The sequence below is a fragment of the Ambystoma mexicanum genome, chromosome 13, assembly GCF_040938575.1.
Source record: "Ambystoma mexicanum isolate Mex_15411 chromosome 13, UKY_AmexF1_1, whole genome shotgun sequence".
Lineage (NCBI taxonomy): Eukaryota > Metazoa > Chordata > Amphibia > Caudata > Ambystomatidae > Ambystoma > Ambystoma mexicanum.
In genome coordinates, this window is record NC_090938.1 from 614,948,354 (window position 1) to 614,960,643 (window position 12,290).

General features: G+C 46.0%; 1 protein-coding gene across 3 annotated transcripts in view; it reads left to right on the forward strand.

The window, feature by feature from the left end:
• Positions 1 to 12,290, forward strand: part of DNAJC7 (DnaJ heat shock protein family (Hsp40) member C7) — an 838,484-nt gene that overhangs the window by 737,378 nt on the left and 88,816 nt on the right. For all 3 annotated transcript variants that reach the window (XM_069634491.1, XM_069634489.1, XM_069634490.1), the window contains one exon: positions 9,973 to 10,125. In XM_069634491.1, the coding sequence (XP_069490592.1) occupies positions 9,973 to 10,125 (153 nt within the window). The remainder of the gene's footprint in view (positions 1 to 9,972; positions 10,126 to 12,290) is intronic.

The window sequence follows — 12,290 nt, forward strand, 5'->3', positions numbered from 1 at the left end:
TGTTCATGCCTACTGAGATACCTAAGAGAAGGTGCTTGTTCAGTGTGGAGCCCCAGGATCATGGGCATCCTTGGAATAATTGATTGCCCAGGGGAAGGTCAACGCTAACCAAGGACAGAGGCTGAAGAGACAATAGTTACCCGCAATCAAAAGGAGTCTCTCTGCTGAAGGATCTCCACCCGGATTGGGGGGGGGTGGTCCAGTTGGAAAGTGGTAATGTTGAAAAATGCCAATAAAAGTTTTGGAAAATAAAGAGCTGGGGGTCTCTATGGTTGAAGGGAATTAGGACAGAAATGAGAATTCTCCCTAACAGGGACGCCTTGTCGTTTGCCTGTGAGGGACAATTTCTCTCCACGTTGCCACCAATTCTTCCAATTCTGAAATTGATACTGGTACTTGAACAGACCCAGTGGAAGATGATACTCGTTGCTCTGGTGTGGCCCAAGCAGATCTAGTACTCAGACATTTTACACCGGTCTGTGGCTCCTTGCATCAAGCTGCCTCATTTCAGACTTGCTCTCCAGAGAGGATTGGTCTGGCCTCCACCACAACCCAGCATCTTGTTTTCTCTAACGTTTGCTTATTGCTTTCTGTTCTAATTGCTTCGCTGACATGATATTCTGCTTTACCAGTGTGCAATTTAAGGCCAAGGGAAATATGCTGAAACATAACGTAGCAATTCTGATAGAAATACCCGGTCTCCTCCCGCGCTCTATCCTTGAGCTTGCTATCCTTGAGCTTGCTAGCGAGAACAGAAGCATTCTGTTCTTTTCAACAAAGACTAATGTCTGCAGCCTTACCAAATGGCAAACTGTTGCTAAAACAAATGTTTGAGGTGTCATACGCGTCACGATTGTCAATCATCGCGCTCAGTTCAAAGGAGATGTGCAAGGGGCGGTTTTTGATGTGACACTACTGATTGTAAGATGTTAGTTTTTGTATATATGTAACTGATGTATGTGTCTCGCTCTCTTGCGTCTCCCGAGGTCTGTTAGACACACGTCGCGGGGCGTGAGACCAGTTGGCCAACAGACTATTTACTTTGCAATAAACCCTAGCTTTTGGGAATACAACCTCGTGTCTGGTGTATCAGTTCGTGTGTGGTGACTGTGCCTTGTTTCCACATTCGAGGGTCCTTCAGGGGCCCCCTTCACTAGGGCACCTTCTACCCTGGCGTGCTGTAGGTATAAATGGAAACACTTCTGTGTGGTGTGCTTCACATGGGCTTTCTCCCCTTTGCATAACAGCTCCTCAAATCCTGCCTTACCTGCTGTCCCTAGCAAAGACAGGTCTTGCTCACGCATCCATCAAGGTACACCCAGCAGCTATCTCCCGATACACTCGGACACCTAGCAGGCCTTCCTTGTGGTCTCACTGACTTGTTAAAGACTTCTTTAGAGGTCTGTTCAGAGCATTCCCTCCAGTGTAGGCTCCAGTCCCGGCTCAATGTTGTTCTGTCATTATTGATGGGCCTTCCTTTCAAACCTCTTCACAGTGCTTCTCTGAGGTTTTTGTCTGGGAACATTGCTTTTCTGGTGGATATCACTTTGGCCCGGTGTGTTGGAGAGTTGCAGGTTCTCTTGCAAACCACCTTATTTGTCCTTCCAATAGTCTGAGGTGGTGCTACGTACTCATCCATCCTTCATGCCAAAGGTTCCATCTGACTTTGATTCGAACGCGCCTTTAGTTCTGCCCGCCTTTTTCTTCGCCTCTCCTGCTGAGCGGACTTTGCGTTTGCTGGACGTGGCACATGCTCTGAAGTTCTTTGTCACACGCAGTAAAGGTTTTCGCACAACAAAGCCCTCTCCAAGGCTTCCATTTGCAGCTGGCTATCTGGCTGTATCAAGTATTGCCACCGGCTGGCAAATGGCCTGTTGCCAGGAAGACCTAGAGCCCATTCCACCAGGGCTGTGGCTGTTGCTTCGGCATTCCTGTCTTGTGTTGACCTGCTGGACATTTGGTGGGCTGCTTCGTTGAGTCCCAGGCAATGCTTCAGTCTGTTTAATTGAGTTGAGTGTGCTGCAAAGGTGAGTTGTATTGCTTCTTTTGAGCCTGTGCCACCTCCTGTGGTTGTGTGGGTACTGCTGTATAATCGTATTCATAAGCATGTGAATCCATGCAAGGTTCCGTGCTGGAAAAGGAACCCGTTACTTATCTGTAACTCCTGTTCTCCAGCATGGGTATCTTACTTGGATTCACATGCAACCTTCTCTCCTACCCCTCTATGGCTTCTCTTGGTTCCTAATGCCATGTTTACTTGCACCTCTAAATCTGAGTACCTCTAGGGGGTGGAGGACGAATGCCATTGGCTTAGGCAGTATTACCTAAATGACAGCAATAGGGTCGACAAGCAGTTTTTTTCTTTAAAGCGAAACCGCTTTTAATATTACAGAGGATAACCAGCCTGATGGGCAATATTCATGATCATGTGAATCCATGTGAGATATACCCATGCTGGAGAACTGGAGTTACAGGTAAGTAAATTGTTTCTTCTTGCCATGTGTTTGAAGGTGAGGTGTCAGTTCATGTCAACCCCAAGGGAGTTGAAGCTCTCCAGGTTTATAGCAGAGGTTTGAGGTTTATTGCAGTGAGCCAGGTCTGGCTATCGGGTTGTTCTGTGTTCATCAACAGTAGAATTTAAATCTTGGAGAGGTTGACCTTCAGTTAAGCACTGGACATCCAGGACTGGATCAATCAGTGTGAAGCAGGCAATTGAGCCTTTGGATGTTTTAGATATATGATATGATATGATAGGTTACTTATAACACGCTTAATACCCAGAGGTTTCTAAACACTGACCTGGGGATCGAACCTGTGGTGCTCAGTATCTTGCGTATTCCAACAAAAAGAGAGAGAGAGGGGTATATGGCACCAGCCTACCCTACGTGTGAAGGGATTAACCCTTAATGAATTGCAACAACCGAGCTGGTGCTCATCTTCACTGCCTTCTCTGGGTGGGTTCTATTCTTATACCCTATTCAATTCAGGGCGAGAGAAGAAAACAACATCTACTTAGACGTGGATTTGTAAAAAAATAAACATATTTTATTATTCATTTACACGCAAATGTTAAACACACACCTTAGATGCAGAATTAAAGTGCTTTTATGGTCTCCTGCATTAGGAGTCTAAATATCACATTAGCAGCAATATATGCACAAAACTAAGACCCTTTCCATCGGTGATTCAGTTAATTTGAATTTTTGATTGTAAACCGTTAGTGTCTTTGTGCTGTGTTGTTTAACACGTCTGATCATTCCTTGTTTCGCACATCTCACTCAAACACATTCCATTCACTCTTTCCTTCAGTCACTGTCACCATCTCATTCTACGCACACACAAACTAGTGCCCGACATGTTTCTTTCCGTTTTGATGTATGTGATTAATACTCGGAAATTCTTCAGGGGCTATTTTGGTAAAGGGTTAGTAAACAGTGCATAACAATTCTGTCAACGTCATAACCTAAAAACAAAGGCAAGCACGTTGTCCCTGACCTATCCTCCCAGATGGAGAATATCTTGAGGTACATATGCATATTGGTGGATTTGGATGTGTGGAGCGAGGATAGATCTGTGTAGTTCCATGTAAAAATTGAAGATCACTGGGCTAGGATGGATCCTTGATGCACAGGTGATGGCTAGAGTTGGTTATCTTGAGGAATCCATTTGTAGAAACGTGTGGCAATTAGCAAAGTAGGATTTGAAACAGCTTGGGATGATCTTGCTGATCCCCGTGCTCTTGGTGTCCAGTGCTTCCATTGTTTGTTGGGTCTGCACATTAACTGAGCAGCAAGGTGTTCCTAGGGTTTGCGATCATTCAGATCTTTAGATGCTCCTGGTTCCACAAGGTCAAATAAAAAGCTTTAGGCCTTGGCCTCTGAATGATAGAAGTTTGATGTACGGAGATGCCTGGCAGAGCTTTATCTTACGAGTTCTTTGAAAAGTGCAGGGGCCAGCAAACAAAGTAGTGTTTGAGTTGGTCTTTTTCTGTACTTCAGGATCCATACCCAGGTTTGACTGTGTGCATTTGTTACTTAAATATGCTGTGGATCAGGTGAGTGGTGCCCTCTATTCCCAATCACAGGGCTGCATTTACCCAGAGTTTGAGTAGCCACTTAGTCACTGTGGGGCTGCAACATTCAGCTTTCACAGGCTCATTTATTTATTTATTACATTTGTTATACGCCCAGACCCAGAGGTACCACGGCGTAGTTACAGACAATGGGAGAATGCAATCTTAGAAAGAACATAGAGGTATACAGGAGTAGCAATCAAAAAATATACAGTAATATGCAGGGCAGTCAGGAATAAATAATATACAAAATATACAAAGCAGTCAGGTATAAGTAGTTACTAGGAGGGGGTAGGTAGGTGCTCTGGTTCAGTTAGAACTTGTTGAAGAGCCAAGTCTTCAGGAGGCTTTTGAATTTGGGGAATGAGGTTTCATTCATAATGTGGGAGGGTAGCACGTTCCAGTGTCTGGGGGCCAGTGTTTTGAAGCTACTGTCCCCTGCTTTCTCTCTTTTGTATCTGGGGGTTTCGAGGAGTGCGTTTTTGTTGGACCTGAGGAGTCTGGTCTGGGGCTTCATCATGACAGTGTTGTTGAGATATTTGGGCGCTTTGTTGGACCTACATTTGTGGGTGATGCTCAGGGTTTTAAATAGAATTCTGGCTTGTATGGGGAGCCAGTGGTGGTCTCTTCTGGTGTTGGAGATATGTTCAGATTTTTTGATGCCTAGAGCTGCTCTGAGGGCTTTGTTCTGCATGAGTTGAAGTTTGGCTATATTGGCTTTGGATGTGCCAAGGAATAGGATATTGCAATAGTCTAGCTTAGACAGTATGAGTGCTCTGGCTAGAGTGACAGTTGTTGGTTGAGAGGAATTTACGGCTGAGGGAGATGAGTTTGGAGGTGTAGGAAGTGGACAAAGCTAATATGTTTATTTGTTTGGACATGGATAGTTTTGCATCTAAGTACATGCCAAGGGTCTTGACTTGTTTGAGAACAGGGATTATGGTTCCATCGATGGTGAATGATTTGAATGCGGGCTCAAGGGTGTTTATTTTGCTGGAGGAGCCTAGTATGAGGAGCTCGGTTTTGTCATCGTTGAGACAGAGGCTGTTGTTAGCCATCCAGTTTTGGATGAGTGAGTAGATATGGTTAACCAGGAGGGAGTCTTGTTCGTGATTGCCTGAGAGGGGAATGAGGATTTGGGTATCATCGGCGAAATTAGTATAGATGACACCCATGGCATCCCAGGCTGCAAATAATAGCTTGGTGTAGGCATTATACAAAGTAGGGGATAGGCAGGAGCCTTGCGGCACACCTGCAGGGACAGGCACTGGGTCTGCTGATTCTATGCCGATGGATACTCTGGAAGTCCTGTCAGCCAAGAAAGATTTGATCCAGTTGGTAGCGTTCTGTGCTAGGTTGAAATTGTTTGCTAGAGTGTTACAGAGTTTATCGTGATCAACCAGATCGAAGGCCGCTGAGAGGTCCAAGAGCATCAGAAGGCAGAGTTTACCTGCTTCTCTGGTGGCATCCATTTGGATCTTCAGATCAAGGAGGGCTGTCTCTGTGCTATGGTTGGGACGGAATCCTGACTGGCGGTCTCCTAGTAAGTGATGTTGTTCCAAGTGGTTCTGGATTTGGCAGTAGGCTATTTTGTCGATTTATTTTTAGGAGAAATGGGACCGTTGTAATGGGTCGGTAATTAGTGGGTATTGTTGGGTCCAGGGAAGGTTTTTTTTAGAAGTGGTGTCACCCAAGCTTTTTTGATACTAGTGGGGACTGTGTTTGTGAGAAAAGAGGCGTTGATGAATTCAGTGATGATAGGTGTGAGAGTGGGGGCGCATAGTTTCACTAGATGGGCGGGGAATTGGTCTTCCTTGCAGTTGGAAGCCTTGAGTTTCATTATGGTGTCGAATACCTCTTTGTTAGTCACTGGAGTGAATTGAAATGGGGGGCCAGTAGTGACATTTGATGTGGTCATTGATATAGTGGGTGGAGATTTGTCAGCTAGGAGTGTTTTTTTACTATCAATTTTGTTTTGTAGTAGGAGGATTTTAGATGAGTGCGTTTTGAATAGTGGTGCACCAGTCTTTGCTTGCGTTAGAGGGTGCTGAAGTTTGACAAGGGCTTTTGAGTTCTCTAAGGATAGTAAAGAGTTCTTTACTATCTGAGGCCGCATTCGTAATGCGGAGGTTGAGGGCATTGGCTTTTTGGGTGATTATTGCTGATTTATAGGTTTTGTTGGCTTCAGCGAAGGTTGATGCCGATTCTGGGGTGTTGTTTTTCTTATGGAGGTGTTCAAGTGATCTTTTGTGCGTCTTAAGGTTACAAGCTCCTCATTGAACCAAAAGCAGGAGCGTTTATCAGGTCTACGGGTTTTGGTAGTGATGGGAGCAAGTAAGTTGATGGTTTGGGTAAGGCCTTGTTGGTATTGGTCAGCTAGATAGGAGGGGTTGTTGGTGCCTAGAACCGTATGGGCAAAGGCAGCACTCGGTGCTGGGGTGAGTTTGTCGGAGGAGAGCTTTTTGATATTTCTAGTTTCAAATGTTTCTGGTTTTTTAGGGGTGATGTGCTCTGTACTGGCGTTGTCTATAGTGAAATTGATTACATAATGATCTGACCAATTGACTGGGAGGATGGAGTCAATGGTGACTAGAGAGTTAAGAGTGAGAAGCCAGTCTAGGGTTCTTCCTTTTGAGTGGGTGGGTTTATCTACCAGTTGTACGAAATTCATTTCTGACATGGCTGTATAAAATGTAGATGCTTCCGAGTCCAAGGGGTCATTGTAACCTAGGTTAAAGTCTCCGAGGACTATGCATTTAGTTTTAGGCTTGATGAGGGGCGTTAGGAGTAGTGGGATGTCCAAGTCAGGGTGTGTGTTTTTATTGGGTGATCTGTACACCACTAGTAAGTTGGTAGTGGTTTTGGGGTTGGAGGTATTCTTGACTAGTAGGAGTTCATAACCTTGTATCTGTTCTATTGGGCAAGCTGATTTCTAGGGTGGTTTTGGCTATTATGGCGACTCCGCCTCCTTGGGTATTTGTTCTGTCTGTTCTCAGGATGCTGAATCCTGGGGGAATAGCAAGGGTTAGAAGTGGTCATGCTGCTGGGTGAAGCCAGGTTTCAGTAACCACCAGCATATCAAGGTGTTGGTCCTCAATGAGGTCATGGATATCTATAGCATGGGCACCTAGTGAGCGGGCATTAATGAGTGCAGTTTTGAGGCTGGAGGGGGGGGCAGGGGGTGGTGTGTTATCTACGATGGGGGGAGGATCAGTGGTTATGTTATTGGTTTGGTGTTGGAGTGGTGTGTTGCGGAGGCTTTTGTGTTGGAAATTAATGGGCATGGTGTTTGGTTTGGTCGGCGTATTGGGCGTGGTGGTGAGTGAAGTAGCTCGTGGGGGCATTTTAGTTCTAGACATGAGTCTATTGAATCTTTCAATACCCAGGATGGGAGTGGTTGTGTGGTTGATGCTGATAGGTATGGTGTAATTGTATATAGGCGGGTTGGGACTACGGCACGGGAGGTCTGAGGTTGCTACCTTCTTGATGGTGTTGGGTGAGATGTGGGGCTGAGGAGATGGTGTGGGGAAAGGGGGGTGTGTGGGGAGGAAAGGGGTGGGGCAGGGGATGGGGAAGTGGCATGGGCAACCTGGTCTAACTAATCCTTCGCCAATCTTGATGAAGTGTCCTCTGGTGCATAGTGTAGCATTAGGGACTATACAAAAAGGGAACATGATGATGCTGAGGAGCGCCAGCATTATATTAGTGGACTGGGAGCAATAGTCCAGCGCTGGCAGGCAGTGCTCTAATGTAATCACAGCATCAGCCTGGGTGGGGTGCACGTGCAATGGGTCACCTAAGTTCGTTTTTAACAAATCGGGGCACAGAAGCATAGGTCCCTAGCAAGGTGCACAGGCAATGGGTTACCTAAATTCGATTTTAGCAAATCAGGACACAAAAGCATAGGTCGCTAGCAAGGTGCACAGGCAATGGGTCACCTAAATTAGATTTTAGCAAATCAGGGCACAAAAGCATAGGTCGCTAGCAGGGTGCACAGGCAATGGGTCACCTAAATTCGATTTTAGCAAATCAGGGCACAAAAGCATAGGTCGCTAGCAGGGTGCACAGGCAATGGGTCACCTAAATTCGATTTTAGCAAATCAGGGCACAAACGCATAGGTCGCTAGCAAGGTGCACAGGCAATGGGTCACCTAAATTCGATTTTAGCAAATCAGGGCACAAAAGCATAATTCGATTTTAGCAAATCAGGGCACAAGAGCATAGGTCACTAGCAAGGTGCACAGGCAATGGGTGGCCAAAAGTCGATTTTAGTTAGCATGGTGAGTGGCATTATAATACGATCTTTGCTAGAGGAGTGACTGTGTGTGGATACACAGAGGTAAGTAGTTCCAACTGTAAGTGGTTGATCGTGCAGCACGGTAGCCAATAGCAGCTTACCTGGAGCAGGAAGGGCAGAGGTGTGGGCCCAGGCTCCTACAGCTCCATACAGGCTCAAGACAGGGGAGTTTTTGTATGGAGGTCGGCTTTCATTGGAATTGAAGAATGGTGCGGCGCTCAACATGTGGCCGTATTGTTGTAGCTGGTGGATTACAGATGCTATCGGCCTCAGGCAATTTGGATGGCCTTAGCCTCATGGTGTGAAGATGCAACTATGCAGCGTGTCGCGCTTGCTCTGTGGGGGCACAGGATTTAAACACTGCCCCAGGGGGGACTGACCACACGTGCGCTACAGAGCGCAAACAGGAGCAAACAGGGTCGCCTGGCCTTAAGAGGCCTTTGGATGGTCGCCGGCTCTTCCGCCTGCCGGCGGGAGTTTGTATTTAAATACAAATACGAACAAGCGTTGCCTAGCAACGTGGAGGCGTCTCAGCCTCGTTTTCGTGCCGCATCGCGCCCGACATTTTGGAATTGGGAGATGTCGGCGCGTGCGGTCTAAAGGCGATGTTGGGGGCAAAAGGAGCCGTGGAAGCGATGGGGTGCCCTAGCAGGGGCAGGATGCAGCATCTGGTTGTGGCTGCAGGCGGGAGGGCAGGCTGCTGCGTGGATGCAGCTTGCTCCTCGCAGGGACCTCTCGCTGGGTCCTCGTGGCTGGGTCCTCGTTCCTGATGGATGTAGGGGCTCCTGCCCTCTCCACAAGTGGGGCAAGCTTTCTCTAATCTGATTGAACACCTTGAACCCAGATGTCATTCACAAACTGTCTATAACGGGTTCTGGCAACAGTAACTGACTGACGTGGCTAGTCAATATTTGCCAACTTCCCCACTCTAATATTACCCTTTTTTACACTTTTTTGCCAGAAGGCCAGTGTCTGGTTTCATTGGACCTTGGCGCACCACATTATGGATAAAGCAAGGTGATTTGAAACTACTCTGATGGTGATTTGGTTCAACACAAAACCACATTAACATAACCTTATGGTAGCATCCATATTCCATTTCCTTATTTGTGGGAGGAATGCCTGGCAGCCAGACCTGGTCCTGGATTTATAGGTTCCCATTAGCGATGCCCCCCCCCATCAACCCAACGTACAGCAAACTGTACTCAACTAGTGTCAAGAGTGCCACCAACTAGTGGATCCCACATATTTGCATACCCAAACGAAGAAACTGAGCGCCTTCAAATTCCCTAAAAACACTGAGTGTCTTCAGTGAGTTATCTGGGACACAAACGCTAGTAGTGTCCTTAATGGTTTGAGGACTAGTAAACTAATTTAGGGAAAATGCTCAGGACCCAGTGCTTAAAGTTCATTATGGGTATTTTTTCTTTACATGGTTTTCTTGTTATGGGTAACATTTTAAGGAGTGGTTTGATATTGAGCACAAAGGTTTGGCCACTAAGGCCTTTCTTTCAAAGCCCCACACAGTTTGTTAAAGGTTAGCAACCACTTTCTATTTTGCCCTTTGATTTGTATGAAGAGCTTTTTTTGTGCTACTCCACAGATCGGCACAGTGGGGCCACGTCAGACGTGCAGAAAGAAGAAGAAAAGAAATTTAAAGAGGTTGGGGAAGCCTTCACGATCCTGTCTGATCCTAAGAAGAAGGCTCGGTATGACAGTGGACAAGATCTTGACGAGGATGGCGTAAACATGGGAGGTGAGTCATTGAGTTGTGAATGGCAGCAGATCCATTATGGTTTCAAATCCTGGGTGACGCAAAGTCACACTTTAACTGCTGCAGATTTGTTACATCAATTAGTATTCACGTGAGAAGGAGCAATGATTGTCATGTTAAACTTGGTTTCAAAAGCATTCGTTTTTTTAGATGGACATCAATTAAACTAATTGGCATTATCAATACATCTGAGGTGTCCCGAAATAGGACAAGGTAGGCCTTATAGACCACGCTGGTAGTCTTGTGCTCCCTTGGATCTACATCTCGCACATAATTGACATTAATATTTGTGTCCTTTAACAAACTTAAAATGTCTGTTAGGGAGAATTCTCGGAAATGTGTTAATTATTCAGTACCTTAGAGACCCCCAGCACTTTTGCTGGACTCTATGACTTTTTAATTTTCAACCTGGAGAGAGCAAGACATTTTTCCCCACTGTCTCATGTATTTTTCTGTGATTTAAACACGGTTTCTTTTGGTTATGTAGTCTGACAAACTCCATTTGCATCATCTTTTTAAATTGTGACACACAGCACCTTCAGTGCAGTGACACAGGGAAGACTTTCGGATTTCCCAAAGGTTTAAATACCTTCTCTTCCCTTTCTACAATGAATGGCTGGTGATGGTGGTTTACTTTTTTTTTGTTTTGACTTTTTGTTTTAAACCTTTTTTTTTTTTTTTAACTTTTATTTATTGGCGAAAGTTAGAAGCAGGTACACAACACAGCAAGCATTGGTTAATCATTCACATAGACACAGTACACAGTAGTGAGTATTGCATATCAGTATATTCGCTCAACACAGGCCAGTGTGATGGCTGCGTAGTTTAGATCAATCCTGCAAGGTCGGTGTTGGAGGGCTCGGGTTCTCCTTTGGCCTGTCTGTTGAGGTAACTGAAAAATGCCGTCCATACATTTTTAGAGCGAGAATGCGCGGGGAGGAGGTTGATGTATTCCTCTTCACAGGTCTATGTCCAGATAAGTGCATTAAGCCTCATTTTAAAGGTTGGGAGGGGAGGAGGGCAGTTTCCACCATTTCAGTATGCATTTCTTGGCCACCATACTGCTTACATTAAAAAACGTGGACATTTTCCTAGCGTCATCATTGCTCCACACCCCGAACAGCACCCCAATCGGATTCGGGTCAACCAGTGTCCCCACAAAGTCAGAGCCCCAAGTACCTCCCTCCAGAATGTATTAAGTGTGTTACATGACAAGAACCATATGCATATGGTCTGCGCTTTCAGAGCGGCATCTGGGACAGGCGTGTATCTGGCTCCGGTTGAACTTAGTTTATATGGGATGTAATATAACCTGTTCAGTAGCTTGTATTGCATGCAACAAAATCTGAAGTTAAGTGAAACTCTGCGCGTATGAGAGCACAGTTTCCTCCATAAGCCATCCGTAATCTCGAGGCCAAGCTCACCAGCCCATTCATTGCACGCTTTAGGGGGTTGGTCTGGATATTTCACTAACAGTATTTTATATATAGAGGAAACTACCCCCCAGCTATTACTAGAGTTGGCTATGTAATCTATCTCGGATGTATCTGGGGGCTCGTCCGGATAGGATGACCACATAGCACGGACTGCAGCTCGAAGCCTGTAATTGCAGCACCTCCAGTGCCGATCCAGAGTGACCGGGACGCAACGGCTGTGGAGTGAAACTTCCCCTCTGGAAACAGATCAGTCATTACTTGATAGCCCAACTTTAGCCAATGCTGAGAGAGGAGCTTGTCATGCGTGTGTTTGAGCCCGGGAAACGCCCAGCTGGGGAGCCATTTGTAATAGGTGTGCACTTCAGACATCGGGCAAAGTATGCGGTTCCACGCCATCAATGTGGTCGTGATGGGGTCAGCCGGAGCGTCAACCTCATATTCATGGTGGAGGACAAGTGGCATGATGTTTACCTTCGCCGCTGCCAGTTTTTCCAGTTTGACATGGGGTGGAGCAGTTGTATTCTTATACCAGTATGTGGTGTATTGGGCTTATGCTGCGACCCAGTATAGAGTCAGATTTGAGGCAGTGAAGCCCCCCCCTCTCATAAGGTAGGGTCCTGTGTTCCCATTTTTTTAAGACTGCAGCGCCATAGGATACCTAATACCACTTGGGGACCAGCAGAGAGGGTATTTGCTGCAGGGTTGTGCTAA